At 46.9% G+C, this 13,650-nt stretch overlaps 1 protein-coding gene across 1 annotated transcript in view; it reads left to right on the top strand.

The window, feature by feature from the left end:
• Positions 1 to 5,997, top strand: part of FRMD4B (FERM domain containing 4B) — a 42,789-nt gene extending 36,792 nt beyond the window's left edge. The window contains 6 exon segments of the mRNA XM_010161227.1: positions 412 to 559; positions 2,007 to 2,132; positions 3,290 to 3,374; positions 3,376 to 4,108; positions 4,696 to 4,828; positions 5,827 to 5,997. Of these exon segments, the coding sequence (XP_010159529.1) occupies positions 412 to 559; positions 2,007 to 2,132; positions 3,290 to 3,374; positions 3,376 to 4,108; positions 4,696 to 4,828; positions 5,827 to 5,947 (1,346 nt within the window). The 3' untranslated portion in view covers positions 5,948 to 5,997.
• The last annotated feature ends 7,653 nt before the right edge of the window (positions 5,998 to 13,650 follow it).

Genomic DNA, 13,650 nt, shown 5'->3' with positions numbered 1-13,650 from the left:
TTTAGGTTGTAATTCAAAACTAATTCTTAAAATGTCGTTTTCAAGTAAAGACCTGGAAGGTGAGAGAGAGGAACTGACTTTTTCAGAGGCTGAGCTTGTCTGCTCGGCTCTGGGAGGGACTGTGCTGCAAACAGGTGTTTTCCCAAGGAAGTTCCACTCTGTAATCTGGCACATCCCCAAACTGGGTGTAATCTGTGTAGGAGTCGGTGCTGCTGAGCTCTGTACGAGCCTCTGCGATGACCTGTCCACATGGAGGAGAGCTTGGTGCAGGCAGGAGAGAGTTCTTCTAGATCCCCAGCTTCTGTCCTTATCGCTGTAGTGCAAAGTGTTTCTGCCTAAGGGCCACAGATTTACATAAAAGGCAAAAATATCAAGGATTTCACTAACAAAATATATATTCCTTCCCAACAGTCAGTGAATCGCTTCCTGTGCCAGCACAAAGACCCAGCTCTGCGCAGCTTTCTCCAAGGCTTCCTCCACCAAAGTCCCTCGGGGTGGAGACAATTCATCTCAGAAAGTCATCCATAAACGAGCAGCTCTTGGAAACCAGACACTCCAGGTAGGGCACGTCTCACTGCCACTGCGCGCTCTGCCTTGCTGGCATGAGCTCCGTCTGGCCCCTGACAAGACTTCTGTTAGGATGGGCACTCCAGCGGAGCCTGCTGCCTCCACGCTCCTCTGTGGTTACAGGATTTGGTGATGGGAGCTAAATTTGCTGTTCAGTACCAGAAGAGAGAATAGGTGTGTGTAAGTGGTTGCTGTGGTCTCTGAAATTGTAGGGTAGTGTATGCAGTCTTTGTGAAGAGGTGTGAGACGGGGGAGAAGTCTAATAGCAAGGGCTGCATTTAAGGAATTGCTCGTGCCCATCAGTACGGTGATGCTTTGTCTCTGTTTCTGTGGTTTGTTTTCAGTATTAATTAAAGTTGTAGTTTTCCTGATGACTGTGCTTAACGGCTTCAGATAACACCAAACCATACCCATCCCTCTTGATTAGAATTTGCCCCAAAAGGCTAGATAGTAACTGCTCAGAGACCAAATCTTCAAGTCTGTAAGCAGGAGGTATTTATTAACAACGCGTTGGGGAACCCTCCAGGTCGCCCTGGACAAAGGGTTCCAACAATTAACAATAAATGCAGTCCTTTTATACAAATTTGAGCATAGGTTACATCATTTTTACATGCATATTCATATATAGGTGGAGTATAGGCTTCAATGGTATCGGTATTTCAGCAAGTATGTTGTCAAAGCGTACAGAATTCACCTCAATCCTGATGGACAATTCTCTGCGTAAAAGCAGAGCTACTGGGGTTCAACCAGCTGCAGTCGGTAGTGCCAGCTGCGGTGACTGGCTGAGGTTCCTGCACGTATCCATGGGATTTGGGCACTGTCTGAGCTAGAGCAGTTCCATGGAGCGCACCCATACCAGTAGCTCTGCTGATGGTTGTGTGATCGTGTTATATGGGTCTGATCTGGTGCTAGCTGTCCTCAGTGTAAGGATTCCCACTGATCGTGGTATTTCTTGGACTGTCTTTTGCATGAGCAGAAGGCATGCTTAAAAATCTTTTCGTTTTGGGCAATGTCATGTCTTTTGCATTTTTCTTGTCTGTCCCTCAAGATAAGCAGAACACTCCCCCGTGTGAGATTCAGAAGTTGAATTCTAGCCATATGTCACCATTTAGCCCTGATGTGCTTCAGTTGAAAATTTGCTTCTCTGTTACCTGCTGTCTCTTCTGCTTCCTACTTCTGTCCTTTAGCAGCAGCTTTTGCTACCAATGACCCTGTGAGGACCTCCCTTGAGCCACAAGAAGGGGTTGAATTTTAATACCTGGGGTTGAATTTTAATAATTTTTAATTCTTTTTGCAGAGCAGCACAGCCAGCTGTGCTGTTACCTGCTTTCTCCACCTTTTTTTTTTTGTTTGTTTCTTCAAGACTTAGGGTGTATGTATTCTGTGTGCTATGACTTGCATGGCGTTTAACCTGACTGGGCTCATCTCCTTCATTACAGGGACCCACTTTCCACTCACAGCAGTCCTTACCGAACGCTGGACCGGCTGCCCCAGCCCCACGGGGGGAGAAGCATGCCTACAACCCCCGTGCTCACACGCAATGCCTACAGCAGCAGCCACTTACAGTAAGGAGGCTTTGTTTTAAGGGTGATGTCCATCTTGGGCAGCAGCAGGATAAAAGCAGATGGTGTTAAGGGGGCAAAGGGTCCTTTGCCATATAGCTTTCCCAGCAAGCGGGGTCAGGCGCTCATGTCTTTTGTGGATATTGGAGGCACGAGGTTAGTATCAGCCACCATCACCTGGCACAGTCCTGCACCAGCTTTGTGACCTGAGAGTGTTTATGTGATTACAAACCCTGTCTGGGCAAATCGCAGCACACACAAATGGGTGTCTGCAAAATTAGGAGTGAGATGGGAGATTGCATGAAAGTATTGCCTGTCTGATCATGAAAGACTGTGGCAGGGTCATTTCCAGACAGGCACCTATAAGGAGTTGCAACAAGTAATGCTTGGTCAAAAAGTTTCAGTAGAACGCTTGTGAGGTAGCCAGAATTCATTTTACGTTTCCTTTGTAGCCTCATTTTCTAACAAAGTGAGGCTTATGAAATTGTATTGTCTGTCAGCTATGTGGCCTCCCCACAAAAACTTGTTCATGAGCTGAGTAATGTCTGCTGTGGATTACATTTCCTACAAGCCTCTTGAGAAAGTCAGTGGCCAGAGAGAGAAGAGAGATGCCAATAGTGCCCTTACAATGGTAAGAGAGCTGCAAGGTGAGCTCACCTGTACTCTTAGACAGCTGAGAATCCGTTCTGGGGAAGGAGAGATGCTGTAAGTCTTCTAACGTTATCTAGAGCTCATGGTTTATTTGGCTGGGGTAGTGAAGCCTTGAGAGACAGAGCCACGGGAAACCCATCCTCCTATGTTCTGCCCTTAGCTCAGTTACTTGTGTAGGCTTTACCTACTTAAACTGAGAGAGCCCTCCTGTAAATCAGCACAAAATGTGAGTTTGTGAGCTTTGCTGCATGCGTCCCTGTCACAGATTAACCTGGCTCACTGTGATGTATTTTTATATGGAGGTCGCCTACTGTTGCAGCAAATATAAAATTCAGCTGAGCTGAATGTCTTGCAGTGCAGATACCCTATGTGGAAAGACAAGACTGGGTTTGCACTGTGCTTTGGCTGGGGTGGCAGCATGCCTGGCTTGCTCATGCATGATCTCTCCAACTCTCTGTGTATGTTTGCCTGTGACTGCCTTTAACCAGCCTACATCTCTCTGGTTTCAGTCCAGATGTTTCCCCGCACCATTGCCGACAGCGCAGTGGAAGTCTGGAATCCCAGACCCACTTGCTGGCCGAGAATTCTGCTGAAAAGGCCTGCTGAAAAGGCAGCCTTCACCCTCTCAAAGTCCCAGCGAAGCAGCAGTACAGAGATCCTCGATGATGGATCATCCTACACGAGCCAGTCGAGTGCAGAATATTACTGTGTGACACCTACTCCCAATCCATATTATACTACTCAGACACTCGACAACAGGACCAGGGGTCGAAGACGGTCAAAGAAGCAAAACATTTCTGCTGCAAGTTCAGGAAGTATGCCAAACCTTGCTCAGAAGGATGTCCGCAATGGTGTCTACCACAAAAGTCAGGAGCAACCTTCCTCCAGTTACTATATTTCTGGATATTCCCCATACACCGAATCTGACGTTTATTACAATGGAGGATATGTTTATGAGAGTGACACGGAGGGACAGTACAGTGTCAATCCTTCCTATCGCTCATCGGCACATTACGGATATGACCGTTACAGGGAATTCAGGTCTTACCACGAGGATGAAGTGGACAGAGTACCGCACAACCCATATGCAACCCTGAGGCTTCCAAGGAAGCAGGTTGCTAAAACGGAGCACATAACCAAAAACATTCACAAGGCCTTAGTAGCAGAGCATCTCCGCGGTTGGTACCAACGTGCCTCCAGTCAAAAGGAACAGGGTCATAGCCTGCAGGCAGGCTTTGAGTCTGACAGAGGATCTCAAAGGAGTTTGGGCTTCGCTGGTCTGCAGGTGCCGTGCTCTCCTAGCAGTCGGGTGTCGTCATTCTCTTCGGGTAATGTCTGATTTCTTCTATGATAAATGGTTTTCCTAAGTCCCTGCTGTGCATAAAATTCTGCCCTCCTCTGCTGCCTTGTTGAAGTCAGCAGAGGACAAACAAGGCCTGAGCTTTGTCCTGAAAGGTAGATGAGGAACTGACTAGGATCTTGTTGTTCCACGCTTGGGAAGACAGACTTGCTCGTTGCTGTCTTCTAAGGGTAAAACAGCCTTTTCCTCTTTGTAGTGCAGTAGTCTGAGGAAGCACAAAGAGCCATATAGGTTTCAAACAGGTATGTTTACCACCTAGAAGCAATATACAAAACTTCATGCCATGTAAATGCAGTTTCTGTGATGGTTTCCAAAAATACAGCACAGTGAGCATCACTGAATGGGTCAGAAAGTCTCTTTAAAGAGATTCCCTAGGTCCAAAATACCACCCACACAGTCCTTTCTGCTTTCCTCCCTGCAGGACTTGTAAATCATACTTTGTGTTTGCATTGTCCTTCAGAAACCCACAGAGTTCGCTAATGAGGATTGTCTCATCTGTCTCAGCTGATTTAGCTGGAGAAAGATCTAATTTGCTGTAACACTCTTTAATTCCAGCATCTTCTGCAAACACTTCTGGGAACTGGCGAAACCCACTTGCACTGGGAATTTCGGACTACGATATGTTGTCTCATTCCTCTTATGCCAGCTGTTATGGGAATGTTTATGGCAACCTTCCTTTGCAGAGCAGGTGAGTAGAAAATATCAAGATTTCCTGTCCTTCCTCTTGTGTTTAATAGGCTGTTAAAACTTGTGAGAAAATCAGCTCAATTTCAAAGGGCCAGGATGAAGAGGAATTATAAAATTGACTTTGTGAGAGCAAGGCTTCTCTGCGTAGAGCAGATCAGCTGTGCCACCTCTAACTGCACAGCCGGTATTTCAGGAAGGGGGAGGCGGTCATAGTGAGGGATGAACTCGGTTATTGCACGGCTTTTTCCGCTGGCGGATGCTGGACCATCGAAGATCTTACACTCCCTGGTAGCTGCGATGCTTGGAGCAGAGTTGCAGGCAGTGCACCTGCTGAGCCCAGGCCCTCTGCCCCCCTGTGCCAGGAGGTCTCTCCTGCACCCCGTCGCCAGTCCAGCAGGACACAGTCCTGTTGTGTTCCTGAAGCTGTAGCAGATGATAAACTTTTGGAAAAACAAGGAAAGGAATTTCTTCTTGTCAGGAAAGCCTCATGTCAGAGTGCGGGCGTTCAAAGGCGATACCGCACCTGCTGAGCGCATCTCGCTGGCAGAGCTTAACCCGGGAACCAGGCGGGACACGCTGCTGCTTGCAGAGCTGCCCTGCTCGTGGGGGCTCTCCCAGGGACTGCTGGAGCTTTGGAAACTCTGCTTATCTTGGCAGCTTTTTCTATGCAAGGTTTATTAGCTGTTCATTTACCATATTGTGAATCGCTTGTCTGATCGTGGGTCTGTTTAATTTTCTATTTTAATGTGATTATGGCAAATGAGCAATCAATATGCTCCACAGTCTTGACAATTTTGAGGACCTGAGATCCTGTTGCACACCATTTGACTACAGCACGAAAACTGGGTTTGCGTTTGGATCCGAATTACATTGGGGTGAACTCACAATAACCAGCGTTTACTTAAAGCCCGAGGGGGTCGCGTGAGTTTGCGCAGCCCTTGGGGGTCTGGGGAAGACCCTCTGCTCTCGCCGACCCCTGACGCCGTGTCTCTCTTACAGAGCGTATGCGGAGACGAGCCAGCTGGGTGGCGACGAGGAGAGCCGGTTGGAAGGAGACTTGCACAGCAACGAGCAGAGGTTATTCTGGCATGAGGATTCAAAGCCCGGGACGCTGGTGTAGAGCGCCGGCAGCCCCGCGTTCGTACCCTTGTGTGCCTTGCACGAGATTCTCTGGCTCCGAGGCAGATCTCGGGTGGAACTTCCGACCAAACAAGAAAAGGAAGCAGGCTGTTTTGCTGGGAAGGATGAACTTCAGCATTGAGAGGGACTGTAGCGACGACAGAGTCTTACCACGAATGGCGTTTCTTTCTAAATCCAGATAGCCTACACGAGCGAGGGCTAGCCACCGTTTAACCTGGGACTAAATGCAGCACTTGGTTGAAGTATTTATATTTAGCAAGCACTTTTTTTGGAAGATTGGAAGGTGTTGAAGGCAAACCTCAGAGAACAAAAAAAAAAAAATGTGAAAAGGAGACTCTTATGGAAAAACCAGGAATTCTAGGAGCACAATTCTGATGTCTGAAAGAAGAAGAAATGAAAGTTTGTTCTGCCATGGCTTATGACGACCTGGAAGGACTTTCATAAGCTTATGAAGAATAGATACTCTGTGTGTGTGTGTGTGAGGCAAAGGGTGACTTAATCAGTATTGGAACATTACTTGAAGGAAGGCTGGATTACTCTTTTCTTTATTATGGAGGTTTGAATGAGTTTATCCAATTCTTGGGGTGTTGTTAAGAGTGTTTGTTAGCACCACAAGCCAGTTCTGGAAAGAAAAGAACGCAGTGTCGTGTCAAACTATAGGCAGTTGGAAACGGAAGGAGTAAACTTTGAACTCTTTTTTCCGTGATAAAGTGTAATTAATAACCTCCCATTTAATGACCTTTCCATGGTACAACTTCACTGTGCGGAGGAGTAGGCAAATTTTCACAGTGGCTGCACAGTGACCCCGGTTTATCGGGTGATGATTAGGGTTTGCTCTGCCACGGTGAGTCGAGGATCTGCAGTGGGGGAGCTCCGGCGATCGCACAGCGAACCATTGGAGTGTAACGGGCCAGTATTTTAAGGTGGATGCAAACACAAACAGCCAAGTGGGTGCCTTAAAATGAGGGGCATTAGGATTGTACCACGAGCCATCTGAACTGCCAGGTGCGTTGCAGAGTCACTAAGTGACAGAACAGCATTTTCACGAAACCATTTGTGTAGGAAACAAGTGCGACTGCAGTCTTGACCTAAGAGGGATAAACCTACCTCACGTCATCCATCTGTAGGAACAAATTGGCATGGGTTATCTTGCGCAATTCCAACGACTTGTTTGCATAAGGTAAAATCTCTCTCGTTTCTCAGCTGTACTGTGCTTCAAGATTCCATAAATGGTGCTCTTTTTCTTTTATACAAAGGATTAGTTACTCCTTGTTCATATTGTGAATAGAAAAGTTTCTGATAGACTTTTTTGACCTTTTTTACCAATATTCCAGAGCATGTAATATATACAGGAGGACACACTTGTTAAGCTGGTACTTAGTCGTTTGTATTATTAGAGTCACGGTTTGGAATTAAACAAAACAAAAAAACGCACCAAAATAAAAAGTAACTTATTTCCTTGGTTTTGCATATTTGTATAGCCTTCTAGAAATGCGAAAGCTCTTTTTGCTTATTCTTTTACTACTTCTGAACTTTTTTAGACCTATTATTTTGTATAGGTCAATAAACTAAAAAGTGTGCTTACCAAAACCACTTCAGCATTCCTCCTGTTTCTGCTTGAGTGCTTGGAAAAGTGCAGTGTGTTATTTCAAGTATTTAAAGTAAGAGAAGAGTGAATCACTGTGGTCTGGTTCTTTTGGCCTGCGCTGTTAGGTTGGGTGCAGAGGGTCAGTGGCCTTGGCTGGGGGAACCTTGGCCTGGGGTGGTTTAAACCCTCTGAAAATGTGTCTTTAGGTGTGAATTTCTGATGGTGGAAGGGGAGGAGTGGTGGTCAGTGCCTTTTCAGGGGCCGCTCTGGTGCATAGCTGCCCCGTGGGAACAGGATCTGAGCTAGGCTTGTGCAGCATCCCCATGGGAAGGTCGCTCTTCCCGGACCTGCTGCCCGGGCTGAGCCCAACAGTGATACACAGAGGTGGCCTTGTGTTGCTGGAAATACTCCTTGCTCATCTGTCCTTGCACCTCAAAATTGCTGCAGCCTTTCCTGTTTGGAGTGTGGCTCTTTGGAGTTCGTGCCCTCTGAGATGCCCACTTTTCCGGAGGAGCGACTTGGCTTCTAGATGTACAACTGCTTTTGCACCCTGGTCACTAAGCAGTCGAGACTATTCAGTCTCACTCTCCTCTCTTCAGAGTTATTTGTCATTTCCTACTTTTTGTGGCACCTGTAAGCCTCACTGCCACCACTGAATTTTATGCTTATTTCCAGGTTGCTGGTGGAAATAGGTATTTACATGAACTTGCAGATGTGCCCACTAAAAATACCTCTGTGTAGTCATACTTCTCCGTTTCTCCAAGTAGTTTATGAGGTTTGTCTGTTCACAAGTTCTTCCGTCATGGAATCATGCTTGCTGCTCTTACAAAACATCAGTGTTTTGAGCAGGAAGCTGAGTGGTACGAAGTCCGGTACCTTAACTGGAACTAATGGTATCGGTGCAGGCTGGCGATTACTTATCAGCACTCTCAAAGCTTCTTTTAAAAAAGGCAATGAGGTGTGTAACAAGGCCTGTGCACCACTTAAAGCATTTGCATTCCTTTATTTTAATGCTGTAGCTATTGGGTTTTGTATTAAATTTTCCATTGGCATTCCAGATTTAGCTCACTCTAACACATCCATGTTGGTGCAGTGCTGGCACTCGGCTTGCTCAGACAGAACCAGGACAGTTTTGGATGATGATGATGATGTTGACAAGGTTGGAATTTGAGGTGGGTTTGGATTGAGGATGGTTTGCTGTATTTTGGGGGATATTGGGTATAAAACTTCCAGGGCCAGAGTTAGGAGCCTGATTGCAGCTTCCAGGGAAGCAAGAGCTGAGCTGGAAGTGGAAGAGCCATAGCGTGGTAGGTACTTGTAACCCCTGTTGTCGTTCTCTGCATGCCTGGCCCTGCGAGAGTTGTGTGGTTAGAAACTCCTGTGAAGGGTGGACGTACAGAGTGAAGAAGGAGACCCAGACAAGGAGAGAATAAGAGGATCCATCTTCTCTTCCTCAGTTGTTGCCTGGGGCAGGCAGCAAAGGGCCGGGGTTGGCTTTGGGTGGCACAGGGGAGGAGAGAAAGGACACAACATCCCCATGGGACCTCCTGCCCATTGCCAGCAAGGGAGCTGGTGATGCTGCACAGCTTGTGCAACACCTGATTTCTTCCAGTTGTTCCCCAGGACCCTTAACTTTGCCTTTTGCAGACTTGCAGCTTACTTTGCGCTGCACTTCTGGAGCGATGTTGTGATGCGCCTGTACATCTGTTCACAGAGACCAGGTCTGTATAATGCAGCTGAAGAGGTACAGACTTCTAATTATTATCATACTTGTTCACCTCTGAAATACCAATTATCTGTGCTTTCTTTGAATTCCTACCTCATCTGTGTTTTCTGCTGTTTAACCACAGCTCTTCCTCACCAGTATTACTGAGGACATCTAGTGACAGTGACTGACCAGCAGCATCGGGGAAAGAGCCTTCTCGCCTCTGGTACCCCTCTGAAATGACCCTTCCAGTTTGAAGAAATACTTAGAAATTCTTACTTAGTGTGATCCAGAACAAAGACAAGAGCTGGGCAACACGAAATACCAATGTAAAACATCCACAGACCCACAGGGTTCAATTTTAGTGTCTCTCTTTAGAAGGTTAAAGATGCCCCTGATGAGATGAGAGTGCAGAGGGGAAATAAAAACCCACATAAAACGGTACATAATGGAGCATTTCTGAGTGCTTTTTAGTTGATGGATGAAGAACAAAAACCAGTCCTTGCCAGGAATTCTTAAAAAGGCATTAGGGCACTGTGCTAAAATAAGCTGTGCCTGATGTTTTTAATTGCTGTCTGCTTTTTCTCTGCTGTTTTGAACAGAGAAACTGAGACGTGGGAGGACAAAGTCCCATTGGGAGGCTGGTGTCTGGCATTCCTCTGGCGCAAGGACTGGGGACAGATGAGGCTCAGACCCTCCCCAAGCACAGACAAATCTTTAAAGATCACAAATCTTTAAAATTCACCCAAGTATACTTAGGTGAAACTTGTTCGCCAAGGTGACTTACTACGTGACGTGACTCTTGCAGGTTTCTGCTGACTTTTGGTTTATGATCCTGGGCTTGTTCAGCTTAAAACGTGAGCAACGTTGCGGCAATATTCTGTGCCCAGCAAGGCTGCACAGCTCCTGGGTGGGTGAGAAACCTCCACCATGGCCCACCCAGTTCCAAAATGTTTGTAGGAAATCCTACAAGGGCTGAAGGTTTGCTCCACCTCCTGGGCTTTGGGAATTAATGCAGGAGAGCCACTTCTGATCCTGGGGAGAAGCTCCCTGTCACTGCACTTTCCTGGAGCTTTAACAGCTCTTCTAGGAAGATTTCTGCTTTCTACACTATTCTTCCATCTCCTTTGTGCTTTCCTATCATATTTAATACATTTTTAAGGTAGAGAGCTGAGAACTTCAGTTCTAACAGGGCTTCACACAAATATTGAAATCTGTCAAGTTAAAGCAAATAGGAGAAAAGTTTAATTGTGTTTATTTAATGGTTATTAAGTCCAATTATCTGTTTTCCATGGAATTTTTTTTTCCTAGGGATCTTGTGCTAGGAGGAAAAACTCCATGTCCTTGGAAATGTTTTATCTTGTTGGTAACAGAAACTTCCTGGAGTGGTTTTCAGATTACTTCTGTCACTTTCAGCAGCTGTTTGAGATAAATACGGTGGGAACAAAGGTGTTGTTTTGTTTTGCGAATGTGCGAAGACGTAAACTGTTCTGTGTGTTTTTTTCTCATCATGCTACGTGGGGCATCGTGTCTCTCCCTGCCACATCACCTGCTCTTGCCCCTGTTCTTGTGCTGGCACCAACGGCACGGAGAGCCCAGCATCATTCCTTGGATCTATCAGGGATAATCTGGTTTTCCAATCAAGTGAAGCAATGGACATGGTATTAGTGTAGAGCAGGGGAAAGGGAACTACAAGTCTAACCTGGGGGCAGCCCAGGTTTTGCCACTTAATGCAGCCTTCAATAGAATCAATTAGCATTTAGATTTATGTAATTGGGGTAACTCTGCATATAGGATGTTTGCTGTTTCTCCAAGAAGTGAGAAAATGGACCTTTGTCCTGGCAGAGATGGTGTTGCCGAGGGAAGGGATGGGGCTGCGCCTGGCACCCGGTCATGCTTTCAGGTATAAGCTCTGTACAATGGATTTTCTTGTGGCTGGTGGTTCCCAGAATGGCCCTGGCCCACACTGGAAACTCTGGTTGCACTCTAAGTCAGATCCCGGTGTTGGGACTGAGATGGTGGGACCTCAGGGTTGATCCCACCGTAGCCTGGACAGAGGAAGGGTCAGTTGCACATTTGCTCTATCATCATCCACCCTCTCTCCCTCCTGTTTAGCTCTCCCCTCCACCAGCCTGGTCCTGTCACAAACTGGACAAGCACCCTTGTGTGCCCAGGCAGTGTGTCCACAATGCCTGGCTGAGCTTTCCAAAGACGACACTTCCTCCCATTCCCAGGATTGCTGCAGTGCCCTTGCTACCACTGGTAAGGGTGGTGACACCCTGACTGATGCACAATCCCCTGCCTTGTCTGGCAGGACCTTCACCTTACAGCTGTTAGACACAGATTCAGGACCACATGGAGCATTTCCCAGGGCAGGATTTATCATCAAAGACAATTACTCCACACCCTGACACAGCGAATCAAAGACGATGTGATGTTTCCCCCTTGGAAGAAGGGATCTGGTGTGAGTCGGGACCAGTCCTTGTAGCCCAGGAGGACACAGGACACATGTCATGGGAGTTCTCTTCGTGATAGAGAAGCAAGACCTTTAAGCAAGAAGCAGCTCCTTGCTATCTATCCAGCTTCGTTATCCCTGCCTGTCTGTCGTGAAGGGAATCACCGTAAATCCTTCAGCGTGTCCTTGACTGCAGAGGGATGTGCTTGGTCTCCCAGAGCATCTCCTGCCTGTTTCAAGCGCAGCAGGCATGAGTCTCAACTTATATTTAATCGTTAGTGTCATCGAAGAGCTGCAGATGGAGAAGAGTTTGCAGCCAGCTGGGGCTCAGCTGGAGTAACTCTAGAAGAAACCCTTCCACCTGTTCCCGGGCTGAGGTTAGGGAAGGACGTGCTCTGTGTGTGCAGAACGAAGTCACCGTGGGGCCTCGACAGCATCGTTGCCCACGGGCACGTTTTAGTGGCAGGATGATACGAGGTGTGGGACCTGTGATAAGTTTGGATGCTATAAAAGAAGAGATACCCTGTGTTTAATGTGAAGGGTGACATTGTTTCCTAGAACATCCCCATTTCTTACCTGATCTGGCTTGTGCTGAATTCACTGTTTCATACAAACGTAGGGGTGACCGCTCGTCTGTCAAGAGCGTGTATATATTGGTGGGAGGGGTGGTGGATGAGGTGTAGAGTTGTTCATTGTCAAGCGAGCACAGAAACTCAGGATTTGAGGGTGAAATTTGGAACGTGTTTGGGCTCCCAACAGGGTAAAGGTTTGTCCTGGGTCAGCCCAGGACCAGCTCTGTTGTGCTCGGTGTCACCCCCAGTCCCCCACCAGTGAAACGTCACTGTTAACATTCCTATGTAGAGCTGTCTCCTGCCCCAAAATCACTGGGGTTTGGATGATCTTTTTTAAATGGTTTAAAACAGTTGAAATGGTTTAATTAATCAGTTAATCATTTAACCCTTCTTGATGCAAACCAAGACATACATATCTGACTCGCCTGTGCTTTTCCCTTTGGGGTGGTCAGTACCCTGCCCTCGGCTGAAATGTTCACTTTAATTTCTGACCTGACCCAAGTCCCCTCCACGCTCACCCTTTCTGCCTACACATTCCAACGTTTTCTTTTCCCTGTAATAAGGAATGTGGATGATGACAGAGGTGGCTTCCTACTGCATAGGGAGGACCCAGTGTAGCTGCTCTCAGGCTTCTCTGAAAATGGAAACCAAAAAAAATACAAAAGTAAAAATAAATCACCATGTTTTTTTGAGGGGGTCAAATTAGAGGCATCAGGTCCCACTGAAACAGGAGACGCGGCTCCGCTTGCTCCTCCTGGAGCCGAAGGAAACCTCCAGACCTCAGCGTAGTGAGATGCGGAGATTCAGTGACTGCTGGGGCAGGGGCGAGGGGCTCATGCCCCCCTCCCCGTTGCTCGGTCCCGTTCCCATGCCAGCCACCCCGCGCCTGTCGCTGTGTATGGGGACTTGACTTCGCAGCTCCCTGTCAAGCGACTTGGGCAAATACTTTGAAAGTCAAATGTCCTTACTCTATTTACACAACAAACTTAATCCGATATATTTATATCTATAGCAGTCTGAAGGTGTGGTGTTTTGGGTATCTTTTTTTCCCCAAGATGATCCCTGGTGATTTTCCCACAGGGTGTCTCTCTATGATTGCTCTCGTTACTTCGTGGTTGTTATTGTTAAGATCCCATCGTCTGACCCTTTATAAATCCCCATATTGCGTTACACTGCATTGCTGGACATGCTTGGTGTATGCTACTGTTTGTCAATTTTAGACTGCCCCATGAAGCCTACGAGTTTCTTAAAAGTGATGCAAGGTTATGTTACACAGGCACATTCTCAGAGTCATTCCAGTTAATGCCTTGGCACTTGGAAATGCCATGGATTGGTAATAGAGAGGAATAAATGTGTGGGTTTT

This window comes from Eurypyga helias, unplaced genomic scaffold, assembly GCF_000690775.1.
Source record: "Eurypyga helias isolate BGI_N326 unplaced genomic scaffold, ASM69077v1 scaffold22991, whole genome shotgun sequence".
Lineage (NCBI taxonomy): Eukaryota > Metazoa > Chordata > Aves > Eurypygiformes > Eurypygidae > Eurypyga > Eurypyga helias.
Note: the sequence above shows the minus strand (reverse complement) of the source record. Positions and strands in the feature narration are given on the sequence as shown.